General features: G+C 51.9%; 8 protein-coding genes across 8 annotated transcripts; 3 read left to right on the plus strand and 5 right to left on the minus strand.

Moving 5' to 3' along the window:
* Window positions 1–529: 529 nt before the first annotated feature.
* ASPACDRAFT_1878801 (4-hydroxyphenylpyruvate dioxygenase family protein) lies at window positions 530–2,151 on the minus strand (the record flags this gene model as incomplete). Its single annotated transcript, XM_020198144.1, has 4 exons — window positions 530–1,209; window positions 1,275–1,439; window positions 1,497–1,860; window positions 1,917–2,151. 4 exons carry the CDS (start codon window positions 2,149–2,151, stop codon window positions 825–827), a joined length of 1,149 nt encoding a protein of 382 aa, XP_020060468.1. The 3' UTR covers window positions 530–824.
* Window positions 2,152–2,573: 422 nt separating this feature from the next.
* ASPACDRAFT_39746 (Ctf8 family protein) lies at window positions 2,574–3,041 on the minus strand (the record flags this gene model as incomplete). Its single annotated transcript, XM_020200644.1, has 1 exon — window positions 2,574–3,041. One exon carries the CDS (start codon window positions 3,039–3,041, stop codon window positions 2,574–2,576), a length of 468 nt encoding a protein of 155 aa, XP_020060469.1.
* Window positions 3,042–3,883: 842 nt separating this feature from the next.
* ASPACDRAFT_57463 (Cnl2/NKP2 family protein) lies at window positions 3,884–4,468 on the minus strand (the record flags this gene model as incomplete). The annotated part of the gene is made up of 1 exon (XM_020203246.1): window positions 3,884–4,468. The coding sequence occupies one exon, from the start codon at window positions 4,466–4,468 to the stop codon at window positions 3,884–3,886; it is 585 nt and encodes a 194-aa protein (XP_020060470.1).
* A 511-nt stretch (window positions 4,469–4,979) lies between these two features.
* ASPACDRAFT_75619 (MRG family protein) lies at window positions 4,980–7,083 on the plus strand. Its single transcript, XM_020204497.1, has 5 exons — window positions 4,980–5,051; window positions 5,106–5,617; window positions 5,871–6,102; window positions 6,232–6,616; window positions 6,671–7,083. Exons 2-5 carry the CDS (start codon window positions 5,454–5,456, stop codon window positions 6,880–6,882), a joined length of 993 nt encoding a protein of 330 aa, XP_020060471.1. The 5' UTR covers window positions 4,980–5,051; window positions 5,106–5,453; the 3' UTR covers window positions 6,883–7,083.
* Window positions 7,084–7,385: 302 nt separating this feature from the next.
* On the minus strand, window positions 7,386–9,813 carry ASPACDRAFT_57465 (ARMH3 family protein; the record flags this gene model as incomplete). Its single annotated transcript, XM_020203247.1, has 7 exons — window positions 7,386–8,109; window positions 8,196–8,606; window positions 8,661–8,995; window positions 9,052–9,372; window positions 9,423–9,503; window positions 9,557–9,679; window positions 9,733–9,813. The coding sequence occupies 7 exons, from the start codon at window positions 9,811–9,813 to the stop codon at window positions 7,386–7,388; spliced, it is 2,076 nt and encodes a 691-aa protein (XP_020060472.1).
* Window positions 9,814–10,748: 935 nt separating this feature from the next.
* isa1 (Fe-binding Fe/S cluster assembly protein ISA1) lies at window positions 10,749–12,344 on the plus strand. Its single transcript, XM_020195643.1, has 2 exons — window positions 10,749–11,754; window positions 11,816–12,344. Exons 1-2 carry the CDS (start codon window positions 11,073–11,075, stop codon window positions 11,851–11,853), a joined length of 720 nt encoding a protein of 239 aa, XP_020060473.1. The 5' UTR covers window positions 10,749–11,072; the 3' UTR covers window positions 11,854–12,344.
* A 416-nt stretch (window positions 12,345–12,760) lies between these two features.
* ASPACDRAFT_39751 (DSC3 family protein) lies at window positions 12,761–13,777 on the plus strand (the record flags this gene model as incomplete). The annotated part of the gene is made up of 1 exon (XM_020200645.1): window positions 12,761–13,777. The coding sequence occupies one exon, from the start codon at window positions 12,761–12,763 to the stop codon at window positions 13,775–13,777; it is 1,017 nt and encodes a 338-aa protein (XP_020060474.1).
* Window positions 13,778–14,052: 275 nt separating this feature from the next.
* On the minus strand, window positions 14,053–14,891 carry ASPACDRAFT_57468 (v-SNARE protein VTI1; the record flags this gene model as incomplete). The annotated part of the gene is made up of 3 exons (XM_020203248.1): window positions 14,053–14,140; window positions 14,229–14,635; window positions 14,712–14,891. The coding sequence occupies 3 exons, from the start codon at window positions 14,889–14,891 to the stop codon at window positions 14,053–14,055; spliced, it is 675 nt and encodes a 224-aa protein (XP_020060475.1).
* Window positions 14,892–15,653: the final 762 nt, after the last annotated feature.

Raw genomic sequence — 15,653 nt, forward strand, 5'->3', positions numbered from 1 at the left:
AGCATTCAGTTCGGTAGACAACAGGTCTTGGCTGGGCTGGATGGGGTATTGCTTTTGGGTCTTCGCGTGTGAGGGGCAAGTTGAGGATCAGAAGTGAGGTATCTGTATGTATGTATGTATGTATATGGTGAAAGGTGGGCGGGTGGGGAGGAGGGAGGGAGGGCTTTATATATCCGGATAATATCCCGTCGGGGCAGAGTATACGCGGTTGCGGGGTAGTCCAGGGAAATGGGAGATAGTGGTTCTACCGTATAGGCGGTATTCTGGTGGGGATTACAGTTATTGCTGGTTAGCCTGGGTAAGATCGATGGGGTCCTTGGGATACTTCTTTGTGAGAAAAATACGTCTGTAATTGTTGAGCCATTGCGCTGATTATTGTATGTACTTCAGTATCTTGAGGGGGTTTTCCGACGGATGTCGGCTGGCGTCGGGTAAGGTCGGATGCAGTTAGGAGATGAGATGGATTGTTGATTCTTGGGGGGTTTTGCAGGCATTGGGGCTGATGTGAGATGGTGATTTACTTTGCTTTGCGAGATACTTGCGAATGTCTGTGAAGAGGTTGTTGTATGATTTGGTATGCAGGGGGTGCATCTATTCTTGCTTGCTTGTTTGTGTATACCTAGTGGCTACTGTACTAGGGGCAATCGATGACGACGCCTCGACCGCGGAATTCTTTCCTCGCGCTCCCTTTCCGCCGCGCCCACCGGCTATTTTCCTTGCCGACGCTGCGGAATAATACCTGTCCTGCCTCCTTGTCGATCTTTCTCGATGATGATCTATTGAGATTTCTTGTTCAGACTGCAATGCAATATATCTGATGCCAATCACAAATTCCTCCGTAAAGCCTGCTCTCGTTCGAAGGCTTCGAACAGACTCTGGAAGTTCCCGGCGCCGAACCCATCGAAATTGTTGCGCTGGATCACCTCCAAAAAAACCGTCGGTCGGTCTAGCACGTGCTTGGTGAAGATCTGGAGCAGGTAGCCCTTCTCGTCGAAATCCACCAGGATGTGCAGTTCTCGCAATCGCTCAATATCCTCTGCGATCCGCGGACCACCATCGGAAAGCCGCCGCCGCAGGTCGATATAATACTCCTCCGGGACGCGCAGGAAGGACATGCCGCGCTGCTGGAGTCGGCTGACGGCCGTGACGATATCGTGCGTTCGGAAGGCGATATGTTGGACTCCTGCATCGTTGTAGAAGTCGACAAATCTGTTGAATGGATTATAATCAGCTTTTGGTTGCGTCAGCAGTTGATGGGCCAGGCAGGTACGCACTCCTCAATCTGAGACTTCTTCTTCCCCGGTGCTGGCTCGTTCATGGGCATCTTGATCACTTCATTGGGTGATGCGACGACGATGGAGCGCATGGCCGAGTATTCTCCACACATGCTCGAGTCGTCCACGGTCCAGTACCGGTGGAAGTCGAAACAGTCTTCGTAGCTGCAGTGGTGGCGCTTAGCATGCATTCTCTCACCAGCATGCACTGGGTAGACTTACTACTTCACGATGGAGTCGACACCGTTCGAAGGCTGATTGCCGACGCAATGGTCGATTTCGATAAAGTCGATCTGTGGAAGGAAACGATTGATGGGATCCTCCTCAACCACCACCTTGTAGCCGGGGAGGAAAGGCCCTGAGTAGTGTTGCCGGCTGATCAGCGTATGCGTCGTGTCTCCATACGCCCCTACAGTAGCCACGCTGATGCTGCCACTGTCTCCGTCTGCTAAAATCTGGGGCGGCGTAATGGAAGTTGCACCGTTGCCGATCGCTCTCTTCCAGACACTCTCGACATCACCATCAATCCTGAACGCGACATCTTTGACTCCGTCTCCGTGTTTGGTCAAATGAGCGTGGATCTCAGCTAGAGAGGGTTCTCATCGCACTCAGACACAGCGCCCTCTGTCTCCAACGGAGTACGAACGGGCGAGGTAAGGACAAAGGTAGCGCCGTGATTAGAAACCACATAGGACGCGATATTCCGAGACCCCGTCTCGGGGCCCCGGTATGCAACATGCTCGAAGCCCAAGCGCGTGACGTAGTAGCTTGCAGCCTGCTTCGCGTTGCCAACATACCATGTGATATGGTCGAAGCCCACGTACTCTGGACCTAGGTTTGAAGGAGAGATCTCCTCGGCCTGGGACAAAATAGCCATGGCAAGGATACAACTCGTAGAGAGCGCTTAAAGTGGGGATTGACTTTGCCCGTGCGCCAGTGGACAGCACGCCTCATAGTCCAGACCTTCTCTTCTCACCTCCTCCAACCCTGTCTTATATCTCTGGCCGCGTGTTTGAGTTATGTCGTGAAACCCAGATTGGCTCCGATTTCGCCATGATAGGAGACTGTATTGCCGTCCTTGTTTGATACCCCACTGCAAGGTTTTCCCCTTCTCCCCTCGAGTTTGGACGGCGACAGCAACAAGGTTCAGCCTCTGACATCTCCATGACATGCTCCCGCCAAGGCAGGTTTCATCTGAACCAGGTCCCCAGAGTGCTATCCAGCAGTTACCTTAGCCTGGAGCAAGCATGTGCATGTCACCAGATCACTGCACTCGTTTGTATCCTCGTTATTTCCCCCCTAAAGGTCATTGACCGGCTCCGGTCGATTCTTGAAGTAAATCTTGTATCGCACCACCTCGACCACCTCCAATTCGTCACTCTCGTGGCCCCCCGCGGAACACGCCGGCGCCGGAGTCGGCCTCCGCTGCACGAGAGCCAGCGGCTTCGGCAGCTTCTTCACCTCGCCTGTTATGCGTTGGTAACGTCCGACGTAAAGGTAAACCCGCTTCATCCAGGCCGCGTCGTCCGCGGGATTCTGCGGCGAGTAGTCGGGGAACATGAGCTTGCCGATCGGAGTCTCGAACACGGAAGCCCCGTCAGGAGTTTCGGCGGAGTGAGAGCGTTCATCTTGGGAAGCAGGGATATTGATTGTGCCTTGGAGTTCCAGTAGCGCTAGGCCGGAGGGAGTTTGGAGGAGCTGGGGGAGAGGGTTGGGAACGCGTGAGGGAGATCGCGACGCGCGCGGGTGGATGGTGATGGATGGCATTGTGAGATAGTGCGATAGTCAGAGACGAACTTGGGAGCGAGGATATGCTCTGATAGGGCGATTGGTTAGGTTTCTGCACGGCAATGAGCAGTATGTCTGCTGGTTCTGGTGGGTTGAAAGATCAGTGTAGAGTCTCCGAAGCCGAGGTGGGAAATTAGCGCGTCGCGCATGCATTGGTCGCGCGCGGTACCTTATCGGTGGCCCCTTTCGATTACAGTCATTCATCACATGAATTGATGTTAATCATGATGACGCCGCAACGTCGACAGCGGCGATTTATGAATCATTGAATATCAATCCTACGAAAGAAGATATGTGTGAAAATCAGAATGGGCTCGTCGAGACAGGTGCAATCATAAGACAGAGAGTTAAAATTCCCATTTCATTTGTGACTGCTGGCGAAAATGTGCCCACGCTATGCCAGAAATCCATAAACTGTCCAGTCGTGCCCCAATTTAGGTTGAGTGCTCTTGGTACAAAGCGAGCTGAAGTGGCATGGCTGGTGCTGTCCATGATGGATCGATCAGGCCCACCTGGTCGGGTTTGTGGGCCGAAAATAGCGAGGCGTTGCTGGATGGCTATGCAGAAAGAGTGCGATTCGAGTAGTCTCTCCCTTCGCGCAGTTTTGACAGTACCGTGTCTTCGAGACACAGCGTTCCTGCAGAATAACGCAATCTGCGCGAGCAGATCCTGATTCAGAGGATGACCAGTGCTGCGGCCGATCATAGACGGCGCGCGGTTATGTTGGCGGATCCTTGAGTCGACCAACAATGTATTGATCAGAAGTAAGAATGAAAATTGACAGATACACCAAAGACGGAGATTATTGCCATCGAAATCATTCAGCTGTTGCGGTAGCAAGCATTTTCAAGGTTTTGGAGACCCCTTATGGCCTCGTTGACGACCTCCTCGCCTGTCATGCCCACAGGGCCTTGCATCTTGCCATACCGCAGATCACTCAAGTCACCGACCAGGCCATGGAGATCGGACAGGAGTGAGCTTGCTTCCTTGTCGACTTCGGTCACCTCGTGTTCCACGTTGGAGCATGCCGTCTGCATAGCCGCGAGGAGACTCGATACCGAGTGGTAATTAGACGTAGAAGTCGTCTGCCCAAACAGCTCGAAATCCATGTCCATCTCGCGCTGCTCAGCGGAGCTAATGCCATCAATGCCTGTCTTCATCAAGGATTTACGGAGCTCTGCCTTCTGGCGTTCGCCCTGAACTGCTTCCTTGTCAATGTTCTCATTGACTAGGTCCATGTCCTGCTCGCGAATCTCTTGTAGTTCACGATAGAGAACCCTGATGTGGGGGTGAGAGCGTAGTCTCTTTGGAAAGAGCTCGGTGAATTGCTGCAACGAGATGATCGTTGGCAAGGGAGCTGGGGTCAAGAGGAAATTGCTCAGAATGGCTGTCTCTGAAGGTGCCATGATGGATCGTATTGCCTTAAATAGCGCGGCTATATCACATAAAACGAGCTAGAGGTACTCAGCTCTTGCTTGCCGGCAAAAATGGCAGTTTCTTTCTCTTAGTGAAGGACGATATTTGGTGCCCACAGTGGCTGTGGTGTTATGCTTAATCGGGACAAATCGCGTTCCAAGCCAATCAGAAATTGGAGACGGCGATATAGCTGGGCGATGAAGGGGGAGAGAAGCAACTCAAGAAAAACATATAAAAGAGTAGATGTTACTTTATTGTATGCTGTGGCTTTGGGAAGGTTTGTAAGGTTGCACGTAGGGTCATTCGTTATATCAAAGAGTAAGCGAAGGAGTGGTGGAGAGAGAAGAAGAGGAAGGGCGAATGTTCCAATTTAGGCCATCAGGCCGTGACTTGCCCTCTCGGACGCGTTTCTCCCAGACGGTGAACCCGCGGGCTTCCTCTTTCTTGCCCCAACCGCGACATGCGATAAGTAACGCTCACCAACTCAGTCCCTGCATCTTGTCTTTCCCCCAAAATCTCGAGATACTTCATTCATGCCCGTAGTATATTGACTTGTGGCTTCAACTATCGCACGTGAGACATCTGACCAGCCTCCATCAAAATTCATGACATTGACCTTGACCCTAGCCAACCAAACAAACATCTCTCTTTCTGAGTAGATCAAGACAACTCCCCAGCGGCTGAATCACTTTCAGCTTGGAGACTTGCAACTCTGACACTGATTTAACTCTTCTTGCCAAGGGGCTTTGTCCGCTCAAGGAATTCAGTCAACTTGTTGCACGTGCTGTTCAGGAGCAAGAGCACTGATCGGGGCTAAAGCAAGCAGTAGCCCTGATACATGAAAGATTTGCCTTTCCTGGATTCTCTCACAGCTTGATACAACCCAGGTATCAGTGTTCTGTGTCGTTGTCGGCAGCATCATTCTTGTGACCAAAGAATACCCCTCATCTTCAAACATCACTCATCTATTTCATCATGGCACCTGCAAGCCATATGAACTATCAGAAGGACGAGAGAGTCCTTTGTTTCCACCATGAGATTCTCTATGAAGCAAAAATTCTTGACCTGAGGCACATTGATCCTGATGACCGCAAGAGTCCGTACGAGTACCTTGTCCACTACAAGGGGTGGAAGAACACGTACGTCTTATCCTCGCCTTATCACTCGTAATCACTTCTCCTTATTGGAAATCTTTTCAAAAGCTTACCCTCTTGGCCTCGAAAAATGCTATTTCCCATGTTTTCGTGTCGCTCAATATTTTGTTACCCCATTCTCTGCAGGAGAAGGGGTTTATTTCCACCTATGATTGTCGATGTGGCTGCTGTTACCCTGGGCCGGTGGGGCGGGATCATCAGAGCCTGGCTGACTGATATGCTGGTTTACTGCAATTAGATGGGACGATTGGGTCCCGCAAGATCGACTTCGTAAATTTACAGATGAGAATCGAGAGTTGGCCACGACTCTCCGTCGTGAGGCCGAGGCTGCTTTCCGCCAAAAGAACGTGAAACCCACTGTGAAGAAACGGGGAGGCTCCGATCGCAGTTCCGCCCGGGACAGCGAGGAGAGGCAAACTTCAGTTCCGGGCCGCGGGACGAAGAGAGCACGAGAAAATGATATTGAAAAGGTATGTTTGCTTCTATCTTTGTGTTCAAAGATAGGCATCGCCCGTCTCGTACACTATTGCAGTGTCTAGTGACAATGTGCCCAAAGGATAAGCAGATCAATGGTTGGTTTACTAACAGTCCCAATACAGGAGGAGAGCTTCTATGTCCGGCCATCAGTGCGGATTGCCATGCCCGATAATTTGAAATCTCTTCTGGTCGATGATTGGGAGAATATCACCAAGAACCAGCAAGTGGTGGCACTGCCAGCCAAATGTTCAGTTAGCCAGATTTTGGATGATTACGTCAAGGAGGAGAAGCCCAAGAGGACGAGCACGGCCGATCTAGATGTTCTTGATGAGATCGTCATGGGAATTCGCGAATACTTCTACAAAGCACTGGACAAGATCCTCCTCTATCGCTTTGAAAGGGAACAGTATCGAGTGATCCGCAAGAGGTGGGAGGATGGCAATGGGGATTGGGCCGATAAAGGCCCCCTTGAGACCTATGGCGCCGAGCATCTGACACGGCTTTTTGGTAGGGTTCACTTCCTCACAACTTGCTGCAAATACTAACCTATTGTTCTCATAGCGACCATGCCTGAGCTCATCGCCCAGACGAACATGGACGCTCAATCCACGACCAGGCTTCGGGAAGAGCTCTCTAAGTTCACACTCTGGTTGAGCCGCAATTCGGCCAAGTACTTTGCAACTAGGTACACGAATGCCAGCAACGAGTATATCGAAAAGTCGCGCGGGGCTCCAAATCCAGCTCCAGCCACCGCTACCTCGCGTCTTGTCTGATGAACTTAATATGGAAGTTCTAGCGATCTGCGGCAGTCGATCTCGTGGTGCGTTATTGATCTTTTCGAATTCTTTTGGGGGCCAATTTTTTGTGTTGTGGACTATGGTCGAGCACTAGTCTTGTGGCGCTCGGATGCATGCTACGATAATGCTATCACTGTAACATTAATAGGATAAAAAACCCGGCGGAAGTTTCTGGCGTCCGAATTGAATAATAATTTGTTTCCTTACGGGATAGGCTGGTCAACGGACATGGTATTGAAATTTGACACTGCAGAAAAAACGCATCAACCATTTAACCAAACTCGCGCACCATGCATACACAGCTTCTTCCGCAGGTCGGAAGGGACTTTCTGATGTAGACTTCATCCCCCCCCAAATGCTACGTGTAACAAAGCTCTCCTCTTCTACCCTCTCTACTCACTACCAAATGCACGAGTATATCTTCAAGATACACACACACACACACACACACACACACACACACCGACTCACGAATTGTCCTACGCGACTAATTGCCTAGCATCATCCACGGCGCACCGCGCCGCCCGCTTCAATTCCACCTTCCAGTCCGCCTCCCGGAACTTCTGCCACGCACTGAGACCCTCCAGCGGCGGGATACTCAGCGTCTCATACCCTTGCTTGATGATGCGATGCACCTCCCGCGGACTGAGATTCTTCTTCAGGTTTGGAGACACGGGCGCCGGGCTCTCGCCATCCGCCACCGCACCAGCCTCGCCGCCCTTATCTGGGACAAACAGGAGGGTGTGGAAGTGCGTGGAGACGGAGATCAAGGTATCGGTCGCGGTGACGTGGACCTCTGTGCTACTGGATGAGGTGGTCGGGTCCGTCTTGGGAATGTGGCCTACCGCCACCGCCGAGTGAGGACCGCTGATATTGCTGCTGCTGCTGGTCTTGAAGGCATACACATCGCGGAATCGGGCAATGATGGGGCCGGTCTCGACGAGCTTGTAGAAGAGGTCGTCGTAGCTGGACGGGTCCGGAAGGAAGGTGTCCCCCGCGGAGACGCAGAAGGCGATCAGGTTGATCAGGGTGGTGGTGAGGGTGTGGATGTGCGGGGTGCTGGTGATGAGGTCGGCGACGTAGGTGGTCAGGAAGCGCATCAGGGAGAGTAAGGTGCGCCAGAGTTCGGACCAGTGGTAGGTGAGGCGGATCTTGTTCTTGGAGAGGTAGGTGAGGAGGCGGAGGAAGATGGCGATGCAGTGGCTGGATTTGGGTGTGAGACATTTTTGAGAAGGAGGGAGTGTGCGTTAGATTGGGGAGATGGCGGGAAGGAGGGTAAATGGGCGTACCTGTAGAGATTGACATCGAGGCGACGTCGAAGGTTATGAGTCAGGGTATCAATGAGGATGTCGAAGATGGCTGTGGTGGGAACTCGCTCGCTGGTGATGAGAGGCAGATATGGTTGCTTTTGGCGACAGAGTCGGACTTTGCGCTTGCTTTCGTCGCTGCAAAGTTGTTTGCAGAGGGCGTTGTCTTCGGATATTATGCGGAGGATCAAGAGGTTGAGCTCTGCGTAGTGAGCGGTCCGCGGTGATCGGTAGGCATGCTGTAGAAGATAGGATGTCAATGAGAGGAATGATGCGAATGGCGACTCCTCGTTCTCCTTTTCGGAGGCCAAGTTGATGAGATGAAGCCCGAACAGTTTGTTGGCATTGATGAAGTCGTAGGTAGCTAGGAGAATGGCCGCTTGTTGCGCGGGCCTGCTTTCGTTAGCTGGTCCTTAGGACAAGAATGACGCTTGTTGAAGCTCGTACAGTGATGTAAATAACTCCTTCGCTTCCTCGGCAGTTGGTGGATTTGGCCGATCCTTCTTACTGGAAGCAAGAGCGCCCAAGCCAAAGTACATCAGCGTGCTGATCAAAGTCCAACCCTCGGGAGAGTCGTCCTGCACGGCAACATATCCGTTTCTGAGGGCTCCACAGGAACTACCAACTCCCCTGGCGATCTTCTGGATGCTCGCTTCATTCACAAAGTCGTCAAGCCGCAGCTGGTACGGATTCTGCATCTCGAACTTGTTGTAATTTGCTAAAAGTCCGAGAAGAAGAAACGGCTCGAATACTTGCACGGGCGTCTCCGACTCTTGTACGAACTGCGATGCATGTCAATTCGAGTATTCCGACGGACGGAAGAGGTCATCGAACGAACCTTCATGATTGAAGGGAATAGGTCACGATGCGTGAGATATGAGACGAGGCTGGTCTTGTATGCGCCAGCAGTCATTGCAATAGCAGTCTTGATGGCCTGAAGTCGTAGCGCATCTAAATGACCAGTCAGCGCTTGACCATAACTCTTCCATTGCGCTAGGAGCTCACAGGGTTTTCCATTGCGAATGATCCCATCCAAGACAGCGACGAAGTTGAAAATTGCATGGTCAACATTGTCGAGACCAGCGAGAACGGTGATCACATCTGAGCTGGGATTGGTGTATTTCTTCTTCAAGACACAGGCTAGAAAGACCGTCAAGGTCTATTGTCTGCTTAGAGTTGGGAGTTCAGCTTCGAGGAATATTGACCCACCTCAAGAGCATACGAATCAACGGGACTGGACCCCGACGCAGCTTCACTTATGGCACGAGTGAAGAGCTGCTGGGTTTGAGCCTGCTGAAGAGTGAGCGATGGTCATTCGAACTATAATCACGTGGGTCATTGACCTGCAGATTCAGGGTTTCATCAGGACCGAGCTGATTTAGTAGTGCATTGAGCTGGCTCCTATCCGGTGGCAGCAAAAAGAATTCTCTCCAGAAACCCTCCGAGGGTTCTGCAAAATCCGTGGTCTAGCAGATGGGTCAGATTTATGTGATGTAGAAACATAGGTTGATGTACATACCTGGAATAGATTCTCGTATAGTTGCACGATCTTCGGTTTGAAGGTTTCCGGTCTACTTTGCTGGGTCAAAGGGGAATCCATTATGCTTAAAGATTGAGTTGGACGATCGGCACAGAACACAAGACCATGGCCAATACTGTAGATAAGAGCAGAGAAGTCAAGGCTGACCTATATGCCTGGCGGACGAGGAGGATGTTATTGACGTCCTATGCTTTGAGGGGGAAATTCAGCGGTCGTCGCCTTATTCGACACCACTCTTTTTCTGCCTTTTTGGGCCATCAATCCCCACCACCTGGTTGGCACCACTACAAGCCACATCCCCTATCTCTCCCTCCATCTTTCCACGAGCCTGTCCATTTTTCAAGGAGAGACCAAATCAAAACACCGCTACAACAATTTTCAGAAGCACCCATTCACTTATAACCTTCCCATCCATTAATTAAAGCTTCTTGTCCCAATCTATAGAAGCTAGCTACGAGAACATCTGCTTGTTGAAGATGACATAATCAGGGGATGTGCGACCTACGAGTAAGTTTGACCATGTGGCATCTTCATGAAATAAACCGTCAAGGGGAGTTCAGAGATTATGACCAGGTTTGAGGAAAGGGTGGTGGTGAGAACATGGTCTACTGCCCGTATAGCAGCCCTGCCGAGGAAGGTTAACCTGGACATGCATTCTTGATCACCTTTGAATTATTTTGGCCTAAACATAGCTTAACAATATGATAGGACTCCTGTAAACTGATGTTTGTCGAATGCGGAAGAAAGCAATTAGTCATCTGATTCCAAGTTAACACCTGAGGTGCTCAGGTGTCAAATCATGACTAAGAAACCCATGTCCAATGGCAGAACAGTGAATTCGTGCTGTATGGGAATGACGGGGAATGAAGCAAATCATGATGGACGGAGAACAAACAAATGAACATGCCACTTAAAACCAGTCACTAAGGAATGGTAATTATTAGTTATTGGGTCTTACCCCAGTCTCACTCTAATGGATTTTACTCAGGCTTCCTCATTTTCTAGTCTAGAACAGCAGAGTGCAGTGGCGCCACTTGACCTGTGTAGAAACACCTCGAAGCTGATTGGCTGATGCGGACCTGGACCTGACCTCTTTTAACCGACTCAGGACCCGACCCGGCGTTCTTCCGCCTCCCCCAAACAGAACTCGATCTTTCCGACTCACTTCCATCCTCCTCCTCGCATCCTCTATCACAATCACTACGGTGACCCAACAACCGTTTAGACTCCGTGGAAAATCAGCTATACGCTTTTCCTGTCGCTTCATAGGTTATCTGCTATCGATTTTCAAATCATCGCCTCGTTTCACCACAATCACGATGCAGTCTCCAGTGACATCATCCGCCACGCTGCTCAGCTTGTTGAGACAGTCATCGAGCAGACGCACAGCGCAGACATGCCGTCTTTTCTCCTCCTATGGAAACTCACAGCGCTCTTCTTCAAAGCGTGAGTTGCAGACTGCTACCGCATACCGTCCACACAGTCTGCCAACTTCCTTCCCGCCACCTCGGAGCCTGGGGTCGTCCGACACCTCCATTGCCGCAGACTTCCCCTCCTTCCGCGAGATGACCTCGCCTCAACTTCCTGGCCAACAAGCCTATTCTCCGAACATCAACCTTCACGATGCCGAATCACAGAAGTCCAAGCCTGTCGAGACCTCTCCCGCCACTACCGCTAAGCCCGCCGAGAAGCCCCGCAGAAAACTTCGCGCCCGCAAGGCTGCTATGAAAGTGACCCCGGTAGCCATTGAGCAACTTCGTAAACTCTTGTCCCAGCCAGAACCCAAGCTGATCCGCGTGGGAGTCAAGAACCGAGGCTGCTCTGGCCTCGCTTACCACTTGGAGTACGTGGAGAAGCCGGGCACTTTCGACGAGGTCGTGGAGCAAGACGGTGTCAAGGTCTTGATCGACAGCAAGGCTCTCTTCAGCATAATCGGAAGTGAGATGGACTGGCAAGAGGACAAGCTCAGCAGGAAATTCGTCTTCCGCAACCCCAATATCAGTAAGCATAACCTGGTCTCACCAGACAACCGCACGGAGCGCATACTAACAATTCTTCTCAGAGGAACAATGCGGATGCGGTGAATCCTTCATGGTATAAGTCGCTGATTTGCGCTTCCATACGACTTTGTTATTCATTATTGGATGAACTGGGTTTTGGGTTTCTACATGCATCGAATGGCGTTCTGTGGGCGGTTGTCTTTGGCGAATGAGCTTCTTCCTTCTTTTCTTGAACATATACTCTGATTCCCGGGCACATAGCCCACCAACTGTGCAATATATTCTTTCCTTTCTTATCACATGTGGATATTAACACATAACTCTGCTGATCAGATTGCGCCATCGCACATGGCAATTTGTGGTGGTCCAGTCATTCTCCAATACATCTAATTGGGGAAGACAGTTCGAACAGTTATACCTCCAAACTGAGTTAAGCTTGCTGAAGAAAGCTGGGTTAGTCACATAGCCCAGCTGTCGGTAGCACGATAACAAAGACAATTTATTCATAATCTTTTTATGTGCCCTTGTTAACAATGTCCACGCGAGCAACTATGTTTAATCAAGAGTATCCAGAAACAGTCTAGGCGCGCGTAAATCAATACGTCGTGCATTAATCTGAGTTTGACACAGGTAAAACCACTGAGTTGCTGGGAGTAAAAACTGGTACCCGGGTATTAAGCCCTGGGTCAAGCACTGCTTAGCCTGTGCTAGTCTTGTGGCTTCAGCATGATGCCGTTGCCTTACTCCCAAATTAAATACATAACACTAGACCCAGAAAGGGTCAGGTGCGTTGCTCAGGCTGCAAGATGATCGATGATAGACCAAGGGAAAGCAGTAACGACGTATCACGTGGGGATAGCATTTCGGACAATCAGCCCCATTTCTCCACTTTATCAGCTTATCGACGCTCCCCTTTTCGTTCCTTCATCCCGCATCACCTGTGACCACGGCCGTATCACTTGCTTCTCTACAAAATCACCTCCATCTAGAGAAAGAAAAAAAGCACAATGTCGACGCCGACATTTCTCGCTCCTGATCGCACGCTCGACCTCAATAATTCCACCCATTCCCCACTTTACGTCATCATTCGCTTCTCAGCCTCTATCCCCGACCTCCCCCTCGACATCGTCTCCCCGGAGACCACCACATCCGCCGGTCTGAAACAACTCATCCGCACACGTCTGCCCCCAAATCTCTCCTCCCACCGTCTCCGTCTAATCTACGCCGGTCGTGGCCTCGAGGATGCCACCCCGCTCGCCGCGTCCCTCAAACTCCCGCCCTCGTCTTCCGCCCGCTCGACCCCGCGGCCCCCGGAGGACGACGAGTCCACCACCACCTCGAAGGGCAAGGGCAAGGCCCCCGTGCGCGACCAACCCCGACTGTATATCCATTGCTCCATCGGCGACATCGTCCTCTCCACCACCGACCTCGCCGCCGAAGCGGCCATTGCGTCCACCCTCCGGCAACCGCAGGACTCAGATTCGGAAAATCAGGACGATCATAATGGATCGCCATCTGGCTCTCGGCGTAGAAATCAGGGGCACTCGCCTTCGGCATCGGACTCCGGAGCGGCGACGACAACGACACCCGCGCCCCGCGGATTCGACCGGCTGCTGGCGGCGGGGTTCACTCCCGCGGAGGTGACGGCGCTGCGGTCCCAGTTCATGGCCATCCAGGCGGTTTCGCGGACGCCGGATACGATGCCCAGCGGGGCGGAGTTGCGCGAGATGGAGGATCGGTGGATGGATGAGGGGTCGTCGGCTCTGGCGGCCGGAGGAGGAGTCACTGGTGGTGGTGCTGGGGAGGGGATCTCGTTTGCGGACGACGATGGTGGGTTTGGGCCTGGGTCGCGGGGCGCGATGGACGATATGCTTTGGGGGGCGGTGATGGGGTTCTTCTGGCCGGTAGGCTGTGCGATGTGGTTGCGGCGAGAGGAAGGGGTCTGGAGTTGGCGGAAGGGGTTTGCGGTGTTTGTGGGGGTGGTGGTTAACGTTGCCTTTGGCGCGATGCGGATCATGAATTAGTTGTTCTGGATGGTGTTCTGTTTTTGCTTTTCTGGTCTGCTTGAGCGGGATACCCTATTGTGTTTTTCTTTCTTCTTCTTCATCATTTCGATTGGAGTATTCAATGCGTTCCATGTAGTGCTGGGCACAATGGTCTTTGATTAGAGCTGAAAGAGTGCTATCATACAAAATTCTGTGGAGGAGCCTGCTAATGCAGACGTGTATATGTCGTTAACAAAGTACTACAAAGGAAAAAAGATGGTCATCCCATCGTAACGCCTGCTGGCAACCCGCGCTCAGTGGAACTTGCTGTAGATCACAGCGAAAATCAAAAGAATCAACACAGTAATGATTGCAATGGTAATCAGCCGATTCGTAGCCATCCTATATGATGCAAGTTAGCATCTGATCCGTGCGCAAATAATTGCAGCAATTGCATTGCTGCGGGGGATTTGGCAAAAGGGGCCAGTACCTACGGGCCATGCCCCTCAATGTCTTAATACTGGTATCCACATAGCCTTCACTCTCCAACAGGCGGCCTCGGGCATTGATGATGGTCTCCCGCTGCTGGTTCAGATCCGCCAGCGTGTTGCGACCAATGTCCTCCGTCTCGAGCGCAATGCGCTGACTCTCCTGGAGCCGGGCGGAACTGCGCTCCAGGCGCTCTGTACCAGACAGAAGTTGCTGGCGCTGTTCCAGATGCTCGTCCTGCGGGTCATCCGTGTACCGGTCGCCGAAGAGGGCTTTGCGGTCGTCCGACAGAGACCGCAGCTTGCGCTTGGCCTCATCAATGTCTGTCGCGTAGTTGCGGACCCGGGCGTTGATTTTCGATCGGGCGGAGGAGGGGATGTTCTGTTTCTCCATGCGCATTTGGTCCAACTGTATTTCGATGAGGGGAAGGTTAGATTGAGGGGTTGAGATGTATCGCGCAAGGGACAGGCGTCCGGCAACGCACCAATTCCGTGGCCTCATCCAATGCTCTTTCCGCTTGCCGGATGGCAGACTTCCGTTGTTCACCGCTCGACTCGGAGATCTGATCTAGCTTCTGGTTGAGGTCGGCCTGGACCAGCTTCAACTCGGTCTCGTAGCTGCTGAACAGCTCGGAGCCGGCATCGGTGTCCATCGGGTTCGACATGGTGGTATGGGTGTGAAGTGACACTGTTTGAGGTGTTGGCTATGGCGAGTGTCCTCGAGGTAATCAATCGAGGCTTGTTGAAGTAGCGGATCGATAGGGGGGCGTCGTGGTGGATCGGATAAGGCGGAGAGATTGGCCACTTGTATCCTCGTGGTGGCTGGCCAGTGCCCCTGCTGGATCTCAAAGGGATTGAGCCCACCTAGAAAGGTCAACGAACGGATGAACTGGTGCGGTGACTGAGTTGGGCCCTATAAGAAAACCCGACCGCTGATATAAACAAATTTCGACCGATGAACAAATTAGAGACGAAGGTGGATGAAGAAAGTCACCGAGTTGGTTGATGTGCCTAATCCATACCAGGAACGGCCGGCGGCTTCTTGTCGGACTGCACGTGATTGGGGCTGGTCTCCTCCCAGTCCGAGGCTGTTATGATTTCCGGACTGACGTCGCCAATTCGATATCAATTACTTCTTTATGATCCTATTGTCTTCACTTATTGTTGCTTTGGCTCGGTCAGGCGCACCTTTGCGTGGCTTTTCAATGAGCAATGTTTTCTCTATCTTCTCACAGTCAAACACCTGTAGTCTACTTTGACAGCGATTGTTATATGTGGACAAAGGTGCGAAGGAGTTTCTCAGTCAATTGGTGATCGCATCCCCCGCTCAACTTGTTGTTGGCTCCTCTTTCCGCCATTATCGCCTTGGCTAGGTGGAGCTGCGACGGGTTCCCTCTTGCGTCTTGACCGCCATACAAGGTCGCTTC

Source organism: Aspergillus aculeatus, assembly GCF_001890905.1.
Source record: "Aspergillus aculeatus ATCC 16872 unplaced genomic scaffold ASPACscaffold_2, whole genome shotgun sequence".
NCBI classification, from domain to species: Eukaryota; Fungi; Ascomycota; class Eurotiomycetes; order Eurotiales; family Aspergillaceae; genus Aspergillus; species Aspergillus aculeatus.

What these genes read in the sequence shown, in the direction of transcription:
- ASPACDRAFT_75619 (XM_020204497.1), top strand. Translation starts at nt 5,454, where the DNA reads ATGGCACCTGCAAGCCATATGAACTATCAGAAGGACGAGAGAGTCCTT. An exon ending in GAGAAAATGATATTGAAAAG is followed by an intron (nt 6,103 to 6,231) that starts GTATGTTTGCTT and finishes GTCCCAATACAG; the next exon opens with GAGGAGAGCTTCTATGTCCG. An exon ending in GCATCTGACACGGCTTTTTG is followed by an intron (nt 6,617 to 6,670) that starts GTAGGGTTCACT and finishes TTGTTCTCATAG; the next exon opens with CGACCATGCCTGAGCTCATC.
- isa1 (XM_020195643.1), top strand. Translation starts at nt 11,073, where the DNA reads ATGCAGTCTCCAGTGACATCATCCGCCACGCTGCTCAGCTTGTTGAGA. An exon ending in CTTCCGCAACCCCAATATCA is followed by an intron (nt 11,755 to 11,815) that starts GTAAGCATAACC and finishes AATTCTTCTCAG; the next exon opens with AGGAACAATGCGGATGCGGT.